Below are 13,184 nucleotides of genomic sequence, written 5' to 3'. Positions count from 1 at the left end.
TAAGCATTTAGCATTTTCAGTATCAATTGATCAAGTTTGTGGGAAGTAAATTGTATATAGCGTACTGCAACAAAAAACAGTTGATAAAATATTGCAACTTGAAGTTAGCACTTTATTTTGGAATATTTTAGCGGAAGTCTGGTCGAACCGCGCATTGTGACTTCTGACGTCACTGGGCTGCGACGCCCGACTGAACGTCGCTGTTTGCGTATTTTTGTGGTTTGTTGTGTATGTTTAGAATCTAACTGGACTGTTGCCTCCTCTCAAACTGGGTAAGTGCTGTAGATTAATATATGATTTGATGTTTACGGGAGCATTTGAGATACTTTCCAAACACAGCAGCGATGGCTGCAGCTTTTTCTTTTCAAAACTACCCGCGAATTGACTTCGAGAGCACTTAGCTAAAGGTAGCATCTGGCCACTTTAGCCGGCGGGTCCTTCATATGTAGCTTTTTACTATCTAATATTATTAAGATTTTAATCCTGAATCCAAGCTGCATGTTCACAATTGAAAGTCACATTTTTAGATGAAGAATATGGCAGAACTTATAGTATTAGACAGTGTAAATTAGAATTATCTTATAATAATAATAACAACATTTTGAATATATCAAATTCTCCCTCAGAAAAACGTTCCCACTCAGATAGAAGATGAGTAAAGACACAAGTCAAACATGAATGTTTTATGTGCGTGTTTGTGTCAGTCCCAGCCTCAGGATGATTGACACAGAGAGGGGAGCCGATGACGCTGGTCCGGCCGTCCACAGCAGGAAGGAGAACAAGGAGATGGAGAAGAAGAAGCGCTCTCGGGTCAAAAACTTGCTCGCCGACGTGAAGAAGCAGGTGGAGTTCTGGTTCGGAGATGTCAACCTGCACAAGGACCGCTTCCTGAGAACACTCATCGATGAGTCAGAAGACGGATGTAGGATACACCACCATATCCATATCTGTCCTCAAGTTTGTCTTATCACAGCTATTGATTAAAGATGATCCTTTAATTGTCTGAAAATGGGGCTGTGTTAAAGCAGCGAAGAAGACAGGATAGAAGCATCAGTAAAATTGTAACAGATTATACGTGCTATGTAAACACAATGGAATAGAAACAATATATAAAATGTAAACAAAATTAATTTGGTTTAAGAGGATTGCAGATATGGCACTGAACTGCACAGAGATAATGAGTTTTACAGTTAAATGAAGTTATAACTGAGTTTATAATAAGAGCCTGTAAACGGTCTGAGTTATAAAACCTTTCCATGACTGAAGACTCTTAAATTGAATGTGCCCTTTCGGCAGATCCTTGCCGAGCAGCTGCAGAGGGGTATTTCCTGGCAGGCCTACAAAAATCTTTGTGTATTGACCCTCCCCTGAGTTACAGGATGAAAATACCCATTTGATTTGGCAAACTCCGAGTGAGGAGGCCTCCTATTAACTTCAGGGATCGCTTAACACTTCATGTGATATGCAAACAGAGTGTTAAGACAAAATCTGACCCGATCCTTTAATGCATGTGTCTGCATGAAGTCAGTGAGGAGGCCTCCTATTAACTTCAGGGATCGCTTAACACTTCATGTGATATGCAAACAGAGTGTTAAGACAAAATCTGACCCGATCCTTTAATGCATGTGTCTGCATGAAGTCACCAGATTTTAACCAAATGTTTCACTTGTCTTAGATGTTGATACATCTGTGTTGGCAAGCTTCAACCGAATGAAAAAGCTGACTACGGACACCAAGCTGATTGCGAGGGCGGTGAAAAATTCAGCTGTAGTTGAGGTACGGATTTCTTTCACAAAAAACACAATTTGTTTGTGTTTGTATGATTTGTACTAAAAAGTAAATGCAAATGAACATACAATTCCATAAAGAAACAGTTCCTATTTTCTTGTTTCAGGTGAACTTGGAAGGCAATAAAGTGCGACGCCAGCTTCCAATTGGAGAAATACCACAGGATACAGACAGCCGCACAGTCTATGTGGTAAAAATCTTATCTGTTGTCTTTGTTTGAAATCATAAAGGCTCAGTGTGTAGAGCTTAGTAACATATATTTATATATATATAGTATTTAAATATAAAGGGCTCATTCGAGGGGAAAGAAAACTACAATTCGAAGTGAAAAAAACATCACTCTGATTATTTTATATTCAATGTATTCCAATAGATTCCCTTCAGCTAATACTTACACACTGGACCATTAGGATTTCCCTGTAGTATTTTTGGATTGCTTAACAATCCGGTGATTTAATATTTATCTATTTAAGTAAAAAAGATTCAAGTAGTTTTTAGTCAAAAAATAATACAACTGTCTTTTTGTTTTTGCAAGGAACTTTTGCCGAAGGATGTGACCCACAGCTGGATAGAGCGGGTGTTTACAAAATGTGGGAATGTGGTGTATATAAGCATCCCCAGATACAAGTCCACAGGTGACCCAAAGGGTTTTGCATTTGTTGAGTTCGAAACAGAGGAGCAAGCAAAGAAAGCCATAGAGGTGACAATTTATGAAAATTCATGTCGGTCGATTGTTTGAGCTTTGGCAGGATGGGATTTCATGGGAAATTTTGATATTTGAAACAGATGCTGAACAACCCCCCTGAAGATGCTCCCATGAAACCAGGGATTTTTCCCAAGACGAAAAGCGGGAAGAATTTAACTCTGCCAGCCGACAATCCACCATCAGGTATAATTTATTAAAATCACAAAAGTGTTGTATTTCTTCTCCTCAATCACCTCTTCATGAGAAATCTGATGCTGGCATAATATCAAGACCAAGAGTATTAGTTTGATTTGCTGTTTTACTCCCAAACTTCTTACTGTAGGGGAAGAAGAGGAGAAGAAAAGGAGAAAGAAGAAGAAAAAGAAAGAAGGTGCCACAGTGCCAATGTCTGCAGAAGCCAAAGAGCAGTCGATGGAAGAAGAGCCATCGGAGGAAAAGAGGAAGCACTCCGCAGTGGGGGATTTTCAACCGGAGGGAGGCAGCACTCACAAAACCCCGGCAAAATTATCCGAGAAAAAAAGACGACGGTCGACAGTGGAGGGATCTGAAAGTGACGTACCATCAAAGATAAGAAAAACCAGTGAAAATGAATCTAGAGAGAAGGACGTTGCAAAGACTGGTGAGTGACTTTATCCGCTTATGCATTGTGAATTATAAATTCTTCCGGCCCGCCACAGTCTTTCCACTTGTGTTGCTACTTGTGTTTAATTGAGTTGGACGACGTGTTTTTTCAAGCCATGACACTGCAGGTTTGTTGTTGTGTTAGATCCACCCACTGACGCAGAGAGAGGGGTAGAGGAAGGGAAAGAAAACAGAGATGACTCAACAGCCAAAGCGAAGAGGAAGCGAAAAAAGAAGCACAAGGAAAAACCGAAAGCTGGGGAGGAAGTCATCCCACTGCGAGTTCTGTCAAAGTAAAACTACATACATCCCTTCTTTCGTCATACATGATCAGGATTTGATTAATAAGTGAACTGAAATCCTTTTTACACGTCTTTTGTCCATGTGAAGGAAAGAGTGGCTCGACCTGAAGGTGGAGTACTTGACCTTGCAGAAGCGCAGCATGGCGTCGCTGAAGAAGTGCATGAGTAAGATCGAGCACAAGGAGCGCAAGGGTCGAATGGAGCCCAAGGGACGAATGGAGCCCAAGGGTGGAATGGAGCCCAAGGGTCGAATGGAGATAGAGGATGAGCCTCAAGATGGAAACGGTGAGTTTTGGATGAATGATTTGAGTTGAGGTTTGAGTTGAGCGGGACAAACTCCAGACTATTGCACTTGGTTTGCCAGCTGTAGACGGTTATGTGTTGCAAAATGAATAGAAATAAAAAATGATATGAAACAAAGTGTAGAAAAAAGATTCTATATGCAATGAAAGGTTATTTTGAGGAAAAATCTGTGCCTTTTGAAAAAATGTAATTAGTTCATTCCTAAATTCTACAGTCAGTGGTAAAATGCTGCACTTACCCTCAGGAACATCCGTGGAGATGGCATTTTGACATTCAATCTGTATTGATACCACAATATTGCTCCAAAAAAGCTTTATATCAGATTTATTATTAACAAGCCACTAAAATTGGAGATTGTTTATTGTTTTCCTCTACAGAAACCCGTCCCCCCTCATCAGTAGTTATAATAATGCATTTCATTTGCATAGCACCACTTTGATACAAGAATTGCAGTAAAGATTAAAAAAAAATATAAAAAAAACTTTGAACCTGAATATAAGTATAATATGTCTCCTTTAATGTTGTTTTTTTGTTGTTTATTTTTTCCTGTTCTCGAGTAGAGAAGAGTCACAAGAGTGAAAAAGCGGTGACCCTGGGCCCTCAGTTTACCAGCGGTGTCATCTTGAAGATCACAGACATCAAGCCGCTACCAGGGAGAAAGTTCCTCAAAGTACAGTTCAATGCAACACACTCAGCAGCTTTACTGTCAGTTTGGATTATGTTTATAGGGAAGTTTGAGCTTAGTTTTTGTTTTATTCCTTCCTGTGTATGATTGTTTGTGTGTGTTTGTGTGTGTGTGTAGGATGCCTTGAGTAAAATATCACAAGTGGCATACATTGACATTCTGGAGGGAGATGCTGAGGGTCACATCCGCTTTCACACCCCAGAGGAGGCCAAAGCCGTCAGTGATGCCCGGGCTGAGCTGCAGAGGGAGCACAGCTGGAAACTGGAAATTCTCTCAGGTATCAATTTAAATTTCTACTTCGATTTGAAGGGGTATATCTCTTTTGCGTGTATGCTAGTGTCTGTGTTTTTCACAGTTAAACTTGGCATAAGAATGAGTTTTCTTTCTGAATAAAGTTTTTGTCAGAAAAAATAACTGATTCAACATGAGGGTCTCTTTTTAATTCCTCTTAAAGGTGATCATGAACAAAGATACTGGCAGAAGATCCTCGTGGACCGCCAGGTCAAGTTGAACCGTCCGAGAGAGAAGAAGCGCGGTACAGAGAAGGTGAGATCTTGTTTTCTTATAAATAAAAAAACAACACATTTGTTATTGGAATATTTCGTTTCCTCCTCTGTATATTGTCTGTTTTGCGGATAGAGTCTCACGATACCTGGAATAATTTAGGCAAATAAACAAACAGTCACATACCTTCACTTGTATTAAAACTGTGCCTCCATTTTGTTTATGTGCCTTTACATGTAATTTCTCATTTTCTTGTCGCACTCCAGCTCATATCCAAAGCCGAAAAAATCATCCTTGCCCGGGCCAAGGAGGCGACTAAGCACATCCGTTTTCAAGAAGACTGACACCTGCCGAGACAATATCATTTTTCAATTTTACAATCATTCAATGATTTTACATGATGTGAGTCGAGGGGGGAGAGTCTATGTTAATGTGTATTTAGTTTGACACACGATTTGAACCACAGGTTAATGAGTTTAAAACGTCCGCTTTTCCCTCATCTGCACTGGAACTTTCAGGATAATGTGAAGTGTTGCTATGCATATACACATTTGGACATTTTTAAATTGATATCTTTTTTTGTTTTGTTGAAAACTCTGTATATGATGTAAATATAACTGATGGACAATCTTCCAGTCAAGATTAATTCAGTTTGTATTCTACTTGTCATGTTGTTTTTGTTTTTTAAGTAAAACTTCATTATTTGATGACTATTGGTTTCTTTTGTTGTTACAGCACATTTGTGCTCCTCGTGAAGTTAGTGAGGAATTATTCTCAAGACAGAATCAGTGAGCAGCAATTCAGTTGGTGCATTAACCAGAGTTTAAATTTCAGACTTTCAGTTAAAAAATTAAGTTTAGCACCTTTGCCAGACATCTGTTTGAATTGCAAATTGTTCATCTAGACACCATTCCTTTTCATAGAAGATGAAAAATGTAACTTTGTAGAGTACATAACCCTCTAAATGAGATGTGCTGAAGAGCAGTAGTATTAAAAATAGCTCTCATTACATAATCTCAGCATCCTTAATGCTTCTATGTATGTAACAATAGAAACTACATCAGTTAATGGGAGTCAGTACCATTCCCTGTAACTATGCAGCTGAATATTTACTCATCAGGCCAAGCTACTCAAATGCTCGAAGAGTTTGAGCAGCACATCTGAGATACTTCAGTCCAGGTTAAAATGCTTCCAGACCTGGTCAAATGCTTCATTTTCAGCAGGACGTTGAGGTTTCTCTGCTGTGTTACAACTGGAATCAAAGACGACAGGCTCCTTTAATACAGCTAGGAACAAAAAAGCTTTTGTTTTGCGGCTCTTAGCAGTCTGAGGTGAACTCTCTGAAAACATGGTTTTCATTGGCTGCTCCCGGTCTCATTTTTAATTGTTTTGGACCATGGGATAGCGTCAGCGCATCCTAAGCTTTGTAGTCCTCCTTCATTTAAAAATAATAACTCAGAATCAAAAACCTGAGGAGTGAATCTTACGTAGGGAATAACTCCATTGTCCATGCTGCCGTCACGTTTTGTGCGGTTTATTTTGACATTTTCCCAAACAAACAATCGGAAAGCAATGGTGTCTGCGGTCTCTCTTACCCTGGTAATAAACCATGAACCCATGAATGTTAGTGTCATAGGCCACATTGTTTGTCTTCTGTTGCTGTGATGTGTTCGTATGAATAGTAGCAAACTAAATGAATCACACTGATTTGTTTCACTCCAACACTGTTAATTGATCAATGAATCCTGTATCTATATTCAGAAAGACAGAGGTAGATGTTGCTGTACTAGTTATATTTATTCAAAAAGTTTAACATATTTAAAACACATCACAAAATTATTTCAAATATGTACAAAGGGGGACAGGGGAGGGGGTTTGTTTTGAGGAGTAGGAAAAGGGTGAGGGGCGGCGGGGGCAAGGGGGGAAAGAGTGGGTGAGGTAAGTGCTTCTCCAACTCATCTCGGCCTCCTTCTTTCTGCAGCTCAGTCCCATAGTTCTCCTTCTCCTTGTTGAGCTCCACCTCACTGCTCCTTCTTGTCTTAGACTCCTGGTGCAGGCTCCTGGTGCTGACTTGCTTCCATCATCTTAACCTTGGTCTGATAGTCACTGAGCTCAGCAAGGCAGTCAAGATAGGCCCTGAGGCGATTGCGCCGTTTCCTGACCTCCTTCGTTATGACACCATCTTTCTCAATCAACTGATGTTGGAGTTGCTCCACCTGCTCCTTCAAGGCCTGGATCTCCTCCTCCTTCTCCTTCTCCTTCTCCCTCTCCTTCTCTTTCTCCTCCTTCTCCTTTTCCTTTTCCTTCTCCTTCACCTTTTCCTTTTCCTTCTCCTTCTCCTTCTCCGTCTCCACCTCCACCTCACAGCTACAGCTTGTATCAGGCTGGGGGGGCTCCTGGTGCTGACTTCCTCCAATCATCTTAGCCTTGGACTGACAGTCACTGAGCTCAGCAAGGCAGTCAAGATAGGCACTGAGGCAAGCGTGTCGTTTCTTGACCTCCTTCGTTATGACACCCTCTTTGTCTTTCAGCTGATGTTGGAGTTGCTCCACCTGCTCCTTCAAGGCCTGGATCTCCTTCTCCTTCTCCTTCTCTTTCTCCTTCTCCTTCTCCATCTCTTTCTCCTTCTCTTTCTCTTTCTCCTTCTCCTTCTCCTTCTCACTGCTACAGCTTGTATCAGGTTGAGGTCGCTCCTGGTACAGACTTGCTTCCATCAGTTTAGCTTTGGCCTGACAGTCAGTGAGCTCAGCAAGGCAGTCAAGATAGGCCCTGAGGCGAGCGCGCCGTTTCTTGACCTCCTTCGTTATGACATTATCTTTCTCTTTCAGCTGGTTTTCCAGCTGCTCCACCTTCTCCTTCAGAGTCTGGATCTCCTTCTCCTTCTCCTTCTCCTTCTCCTTCTCCTTCTCTTTCTCCTCCTTCTCCTTCTCCCTCTCCTTCTCTTTCTCCTCCTTCTCCTTCTCCTTCTCCTTCTCCCTCTCCTTCTCCTTCTCCTTCTCCTTCTCCTTCTCGTTTTTCAGCTGCCACACCTCCTCCTTAAGAGCCAGAATCCTCCTGTAGGCTTGGAGGAGTTCGGCATTGAGGAGCGTCACGACATTTGGTTTCTGCATGGTTTACACCAGAGAGTGGATCTATCTTTTGAAGAAGCTGTTGGATGAGTTGATGCACTATTTCAGAAGAAGTTTCTGCACTTGTCTGGATCTGGAAGTCAAATGGCTTTTGTCTGCAGGTGACAGGATGAAATAGTGTGTAAGATTTAGGTGAATTTGATCTATCAAACATTCAATATAAAACAATTGACACAGAGAGAGAGAGAGAGAGAGAGAGAGAGAGAGAGAGAGAGAGAGAGAGAGAGAGAGAGACTCCCCTCCTGCTATGTGTGTATATCTGGTTGCCATGGAAACTCAACTGAATGCACCTGTTCTCTCCCCACTGGGACAAGAGAGAAATCTAAACTCTGAGTGTGCCACTCAAACAACTATAATCCAGAAACCATAAGTCCTATCTGTGAAATAAAGACATCGTGAGAATTCCAAGACTTTGCCGGACACACAGATATATTTGAAATTTGTGAGAGTAAACAAATGGGACCGTGTGAGCAAGTTATGTGAGTTGATGCTCCTTCCAGAAAAGTTTTCTCTGAAATAACATTAGACCCAATGGAGAGGGATTGTTTTTTCCTTAAAGGAGCTACACACATAATGTAATGTGCTCCTAGCATTAACTTAAGCTCCCATCAACTTGTCCTTCAACACATTCAAACTACACATTAACCAAAAAAGCAATCACCATGGCAACCAGACGATTTGATTTGAATTTGATCGGCAGTGATGGCAGTTGTTGTTTTTTTACAGTTAAACACCAAGGTTAATCTTCCCAATGTTACAAAAATCACATCGTTTGGTAGAATAAGATGTGAAATGTGAAAATATCCTGGTGCTACAGGTGTTTTGTCCACAATGCCTCGCTCTGCCTGGCCTAGGCAACCCAACGCTACTTAACATCACGTTATCACATATCATTAATTAAGATAAGCAGCAGAACACACAAAAGAAGCCAGCAACAATATTTTCACATTTGTCATAAAAGCAACAGAAAACAGCACATTATCAACATGTAAACGCAGGAGCTTCATATTATACAGTGGTTTAATTTCAAACTTGAATAATGAACCTCAATTGTATTGGTAAGCATGCTGGGTAAATACAGAGAGAGAGAGTGAGACATGACTTACCTCAGTCAAGGTCAGAGTGCAATAGCAACTGTCTTGAACTTTAACAGTATTTAAAGCAATCAACAGCCAATCAGATGTCTCCTACCAAAATACCTCCTTTGATGCTGTTCATCAAAGTATCAAAGGAGGTATCGAGAGAGGGTCCCTGTCAATCAAAATAATCTTCTATTTCAAATCTTAGCATCTGGTTGCCATGGTGATCGAACCACGTACTGATGAGGAAGTTTTGCGATCATTTATTTTGATAAATAAAAACAGGGCGTTTCATTTTGGTGGACTTTTAATTGCGTTATACTTGCAGCATCTGATCTTTAAAAACAAAGAGAGGTGCCCTACATCCCTCACAATACCCTGACAGCAGTTTGATGTTACTCTCCAGCTTATTGCATCTAATAGACAACACTGCAGAGGTCATTGGACACAATATCAGCGCTTTATTTAGAGTGTAAAACGCATTAACCTGCTCCGTGCTCTGACCCGTTTCAAGGGAAGAAGTAAAGAAAACGTAATTCCGAGATCGATAAGTTGAAGGACAAGCGACAATAAGTTGCGCAAGATGACGACATTCGTATCTCAGTTATGTTGCCTTCATTTCTGGATTGTGGGAAGAAGTCTACGACACAAATAAAAATCTCTTCTAAATTAAATTTAGTTTAATGAGGAAAGTATTCATTTGTAATTCATTGGTAATTGTACATGAACGACTCAATAATCCCAGCAACACAAGCTTTGCCAGCCAACTTGTATGAAAAGTCTTAATTCTTCTTCCAGTTTCAGAAACCCGAGCACTGTAAATGAGAACAACCAAAACATGATTTGTATTACATTCCTCAGCTCAAGCTGCATTATGCCGATCTATTAGAAACCAAACGTCTCAGACATGTCTGAGATCTTGATTTAGCATTGATCATTGATTCTGACTTGTTACCATTAGCTGCATGTCCTCTCCTTGTCTCTCTGTCTTCCCTTGCTCTTCTTCCTAACAATCAATGGCAATAAAAAGCGCCTAATATATGCTTAAAAGAAATTTTGCCTCAGACATTGCCTCATGTCTTCTTTTTTTTATCATGTCTTATGATGATATGATGAGTATTTTTGGTAAAATATCGTCTGTGAGATGTATACATGTGAGGACATCATAAAAATTCAAATCGATGCATGCAGCCTGTGATGGATATCTACTCTGTATTTTGCCCCGGCTTGTAGAAATCAAAAAATGTATGATCCAGCAAGACACAAAGAAGTGTGAGAACATGTTGGTTGCCAGCTCTCCATCGATTTTTTTTTGCATAAATTGCAACAATTCTTCTGGTGTTCGTTTTAGTATTCTAGGTGAACTTACAAATTTGTAACTTAAGCTGCTTTCAGACATGCACTGAACTCTGGTCAATGGACTTATTAGTATATAATTAATTCTTTGCATACTTTTATTGCCACCTAAAACTGTCACCAAATACAGTCAAATAATTTAGTAAATTCCAGCTTCACCTCAGTCCCTGGGTGCAACATTACACCTTTGGATTGAAGCGAACAATAAAAAGTTAGCCAGAGATCCATTCATACTGGATGATACGTTTTTCACACAACACACAAATATAATTACAACTGTATGATAAAGTGACTCTTAAGCTGTGTCATCATGAGACATCGGACTGTTAGACCTGCTTGAGTTCGTTTTAATACGCTGAATATGCAAAGTAACCCTGACCTTGCTGACTTCACACACCCTGGTGTTTCCAAACAGATGCTGTCATTAAGGATTATTGAGTCCATAAAGTCAGTGGCACTATTGTGTTTGTCCACTAGATGACGTCCAAAGCCCCCTGATGCAGATCAGCACCAACATTCAATGGGTTCTTTCTTAGGTCATGCCTACCAATCCACAAAATGCCATTGAAATCGGTTGCGTAGGTTTTGCACAGTCTTGCTAATGATGTAACAAATAAATGCAAACACAACTTCATGGCCAGAGGTTAAAACAAAAATTGTAAAAAGCTAGAGACCATAGATCATAGACAATAGAGTGCAACAATTTAACCTCGGTGTCTTTACTCTGTGGCATCTTGAAATAATAATTTGTAGCCCTGACTTGACAAAACACATCTGGTGCTAGATAAGAATTTAAGTATACAGTATAAGTTACTTGGTCTGCCTTTTATTTGAACAGCAAAGTTAATACAACAAAACACCTCAGAGCAAGAGTAGAAACAAATCTAAGATGACAGGAAATCGAGAAATTGGTATTGATATTCAGTCATATTTAATTTGACCTAAGTTTTCATGTTAGCAGTGTCAGAAGGCATCTGAGACTGTATGTAGTTTGACCCACAAGCCCCAACTTATTTCTGGAGGGGAAATTCTGAGGCTGTTAAACCAATCCACGTTTTATTTAATTAACAACAAGCCAGGCTCAACAATGGAGTCAATCAACTGTGAAAATAGCAATTATGGAGTCAGAGAGAAATCATAGCACCAGAGCTGGACTACCAACGTGTGAGGGGATAAAAGGAACAGTACTGGACCGGAATGCTACAGCACCTGTCCAAAAGTCTAACAAACACATCACATTAGTTACATGGCTCATTGGACTTCTTCTCAGGCTGCAGTTGAGAATCACATTTAATTGTATTGCCCATTTCAAAAATCACAATTTGCATCATGGTGGGGTCGACATACATAAATGAGGTCACATCTAAATCAATCAGATTAAGTACACAACACATAAGGGCCCAAGTGACAAATAAATACGCAGTCAAAATGGTGCAGCTAGCATATGAGCATGTACTGTATGATTGTAGTACAAAGTCGAAAAGTGAAAAAATGTATCAAGGATTTGGTCTCTGCAGACTACTGTCACTTGCAACTTAATATACATAGATACTAGTTTTTATTCCATACATATTTTCTTTATTTTTACAGATATATTAGACTTTTGTATCGCTTGTGACTTATTACTTACTGATTCCTATTTTGGACTCCTGCAGCTGTAATATTTCAACTTTCCACATTGTGGGACTAATGAAGGATTATCTTATCTTATCTTAAGTTTAATGGCTGTGTGTGTGAGTGTCTGTGGACATTTGTCAGCATCTCCTCACCTAAAAACTAAATTTCCAGTCTGGTGCCTATTGCATGCCAGGGAGCCAAGAGATAATTTATGAATCAGATTATAGAGTATATTATTTTAGGGGTATTAAAGAGATAAAATCTGCCCTGATGAATGTCACGATATCCCACAGGCGGGCAGCTGTCCCTTAAGACTTACATCCGTTCATTCAGAGTGACTTGGAGCGAAGACATATTCACATTAAAATGCAAAAAGGCTGAAGAGAGGAACGTCGGAATAAAAGAGTCAAGAGTCACTGGGAAGTTATGGATATTTTAGGCCTTCTTCCATTAAGAATTCCTGACTGCCCATGACAAACTGAGTTTATTCAGGGTCACTCAGAAACATGTTGGTATCTTGCAACCATGAATATCTGATCTCACTGCTGCTGATTGAATATGGCTTTAATAAAGAGTCATTGGACAACACTTGTAGCATGTTGGTGCTGATGTCAGCCAGGTGATGGAGCCAATGCTCAGTAAATACATTGGGTGACACCTCTGTGAGCCATTCAAACCAAAATGCTCTCGGTGCAAGTGGATTGGAGCCGATGCAAAGTGCAAACACATATGGAGTAAATGTTCCACCTCTGCATTTCCAGTATTTTTTACTGGAACCCTGCAGGAATTAAAGAGAAATCCCTGCAGTTGTGAAAAAACAAACATGTTCCAAGTTTGGATGTGGAGTTAGCTCATTGTGGGGTTTGCGCATTGTCCACTCGCGTCCACAAAAAATTGTTATTAACCAGCACCCCATCCGAATTCAAGACATCAAACAGTCCACACGAGAGACAGACGCCACAGGAGCAGCTTTTGTCTGGAGTGCTGCGGGGCTCCATCATGGATCCCTCCTCTCCACACGAGCTCCAGTGCACACAGTCAATCAATAAGATGCGCGCTTTTTTCTCACGTGTCCAACCAACCCTGAAAGACTTC

At 40.3% G+C, this 13,184-nt stretch overlaps 1 protein-coding gene across 1 annotated transcript; it reads left to right on the top strand.

Annotated features, from left to right (window-relative positions):
* The first annotated feature begins 154 nt into the window (after window positions 1-154).
* larp7 (La ribonucleoprotein 7, transcriptional regulator) lies at window positions 155-5,619 on the top strand. Its single transcript, XM_053416079.1, has 13 exons — window positions 155-272; window positions 705-922; window positions 1,676-1,776; window positions 1,895-1,978; window positions 2,324-2,488; window positions 2,575-2,677; window positions 2,817-3,113; window positions 3,261-3,408; window positions 3,506-3,702; window positions 4,281-4,390; window positions 4,523-4,682; window positions 4,860-4,951; window positions 5,176-5,619. Exons 2-13 carry the CDS (start codon window positions 718-720, stop codon window positions 5,251-5,253), a joined length of 1,740 nt encoding a protein of 579 aa, XP_053272054.1. The 5' UTR covers window positions 155-272; window positions 705-717; the 3' UTR covers window positions 5,254-5,619.
* Window positions 5,620-13,184: the final 7,565 nt, after the last annotated feature.

This window comes from Pleuronectes platessa, chromosome 23 (genome assembly GCF_947347685.1).
Source record: "Pleuronectes platessa chromosome 23, fPlePla1.1, whole genome shotgun sequence".
Classification (NCBI taxonomy): domain Eukaryota; kingdom Metazoa; phylum Chordata; class Actinopteri; order Pleuronectiformes; family Pleuronectidae; genus Pleuronectes; species Pleuronectes platessa.
Note: the sequence above shows the minus strand (reverse complement) of the source record. Positions and strands in the feature narration are given on the sequence as shown.

Bases quoted from the DNA above. Each gene is read 5' to 3' on its own strand.
- larp7 (XM_053416079.1), top strand. From the start codon at position 718: ATGATTGACACAGAGAGGGGAGCCGATGACGCTGGTCCGGCCGTCCAC. The intron at 2,678-2,816 runs GTATAATTTATT...TTCTTACTGTAG, and splicing joins AGCCGACAATCCACCATCAG to GGGAAGAAGAGGAGAAGAAA. The intron at 4,683-4,859 runs GTATCAATTTAA...TTCCTCTTAAAG, and splicing joins GAAACTGGAAATTCTCTCAG to GTGATCATGAACAAAGATAC.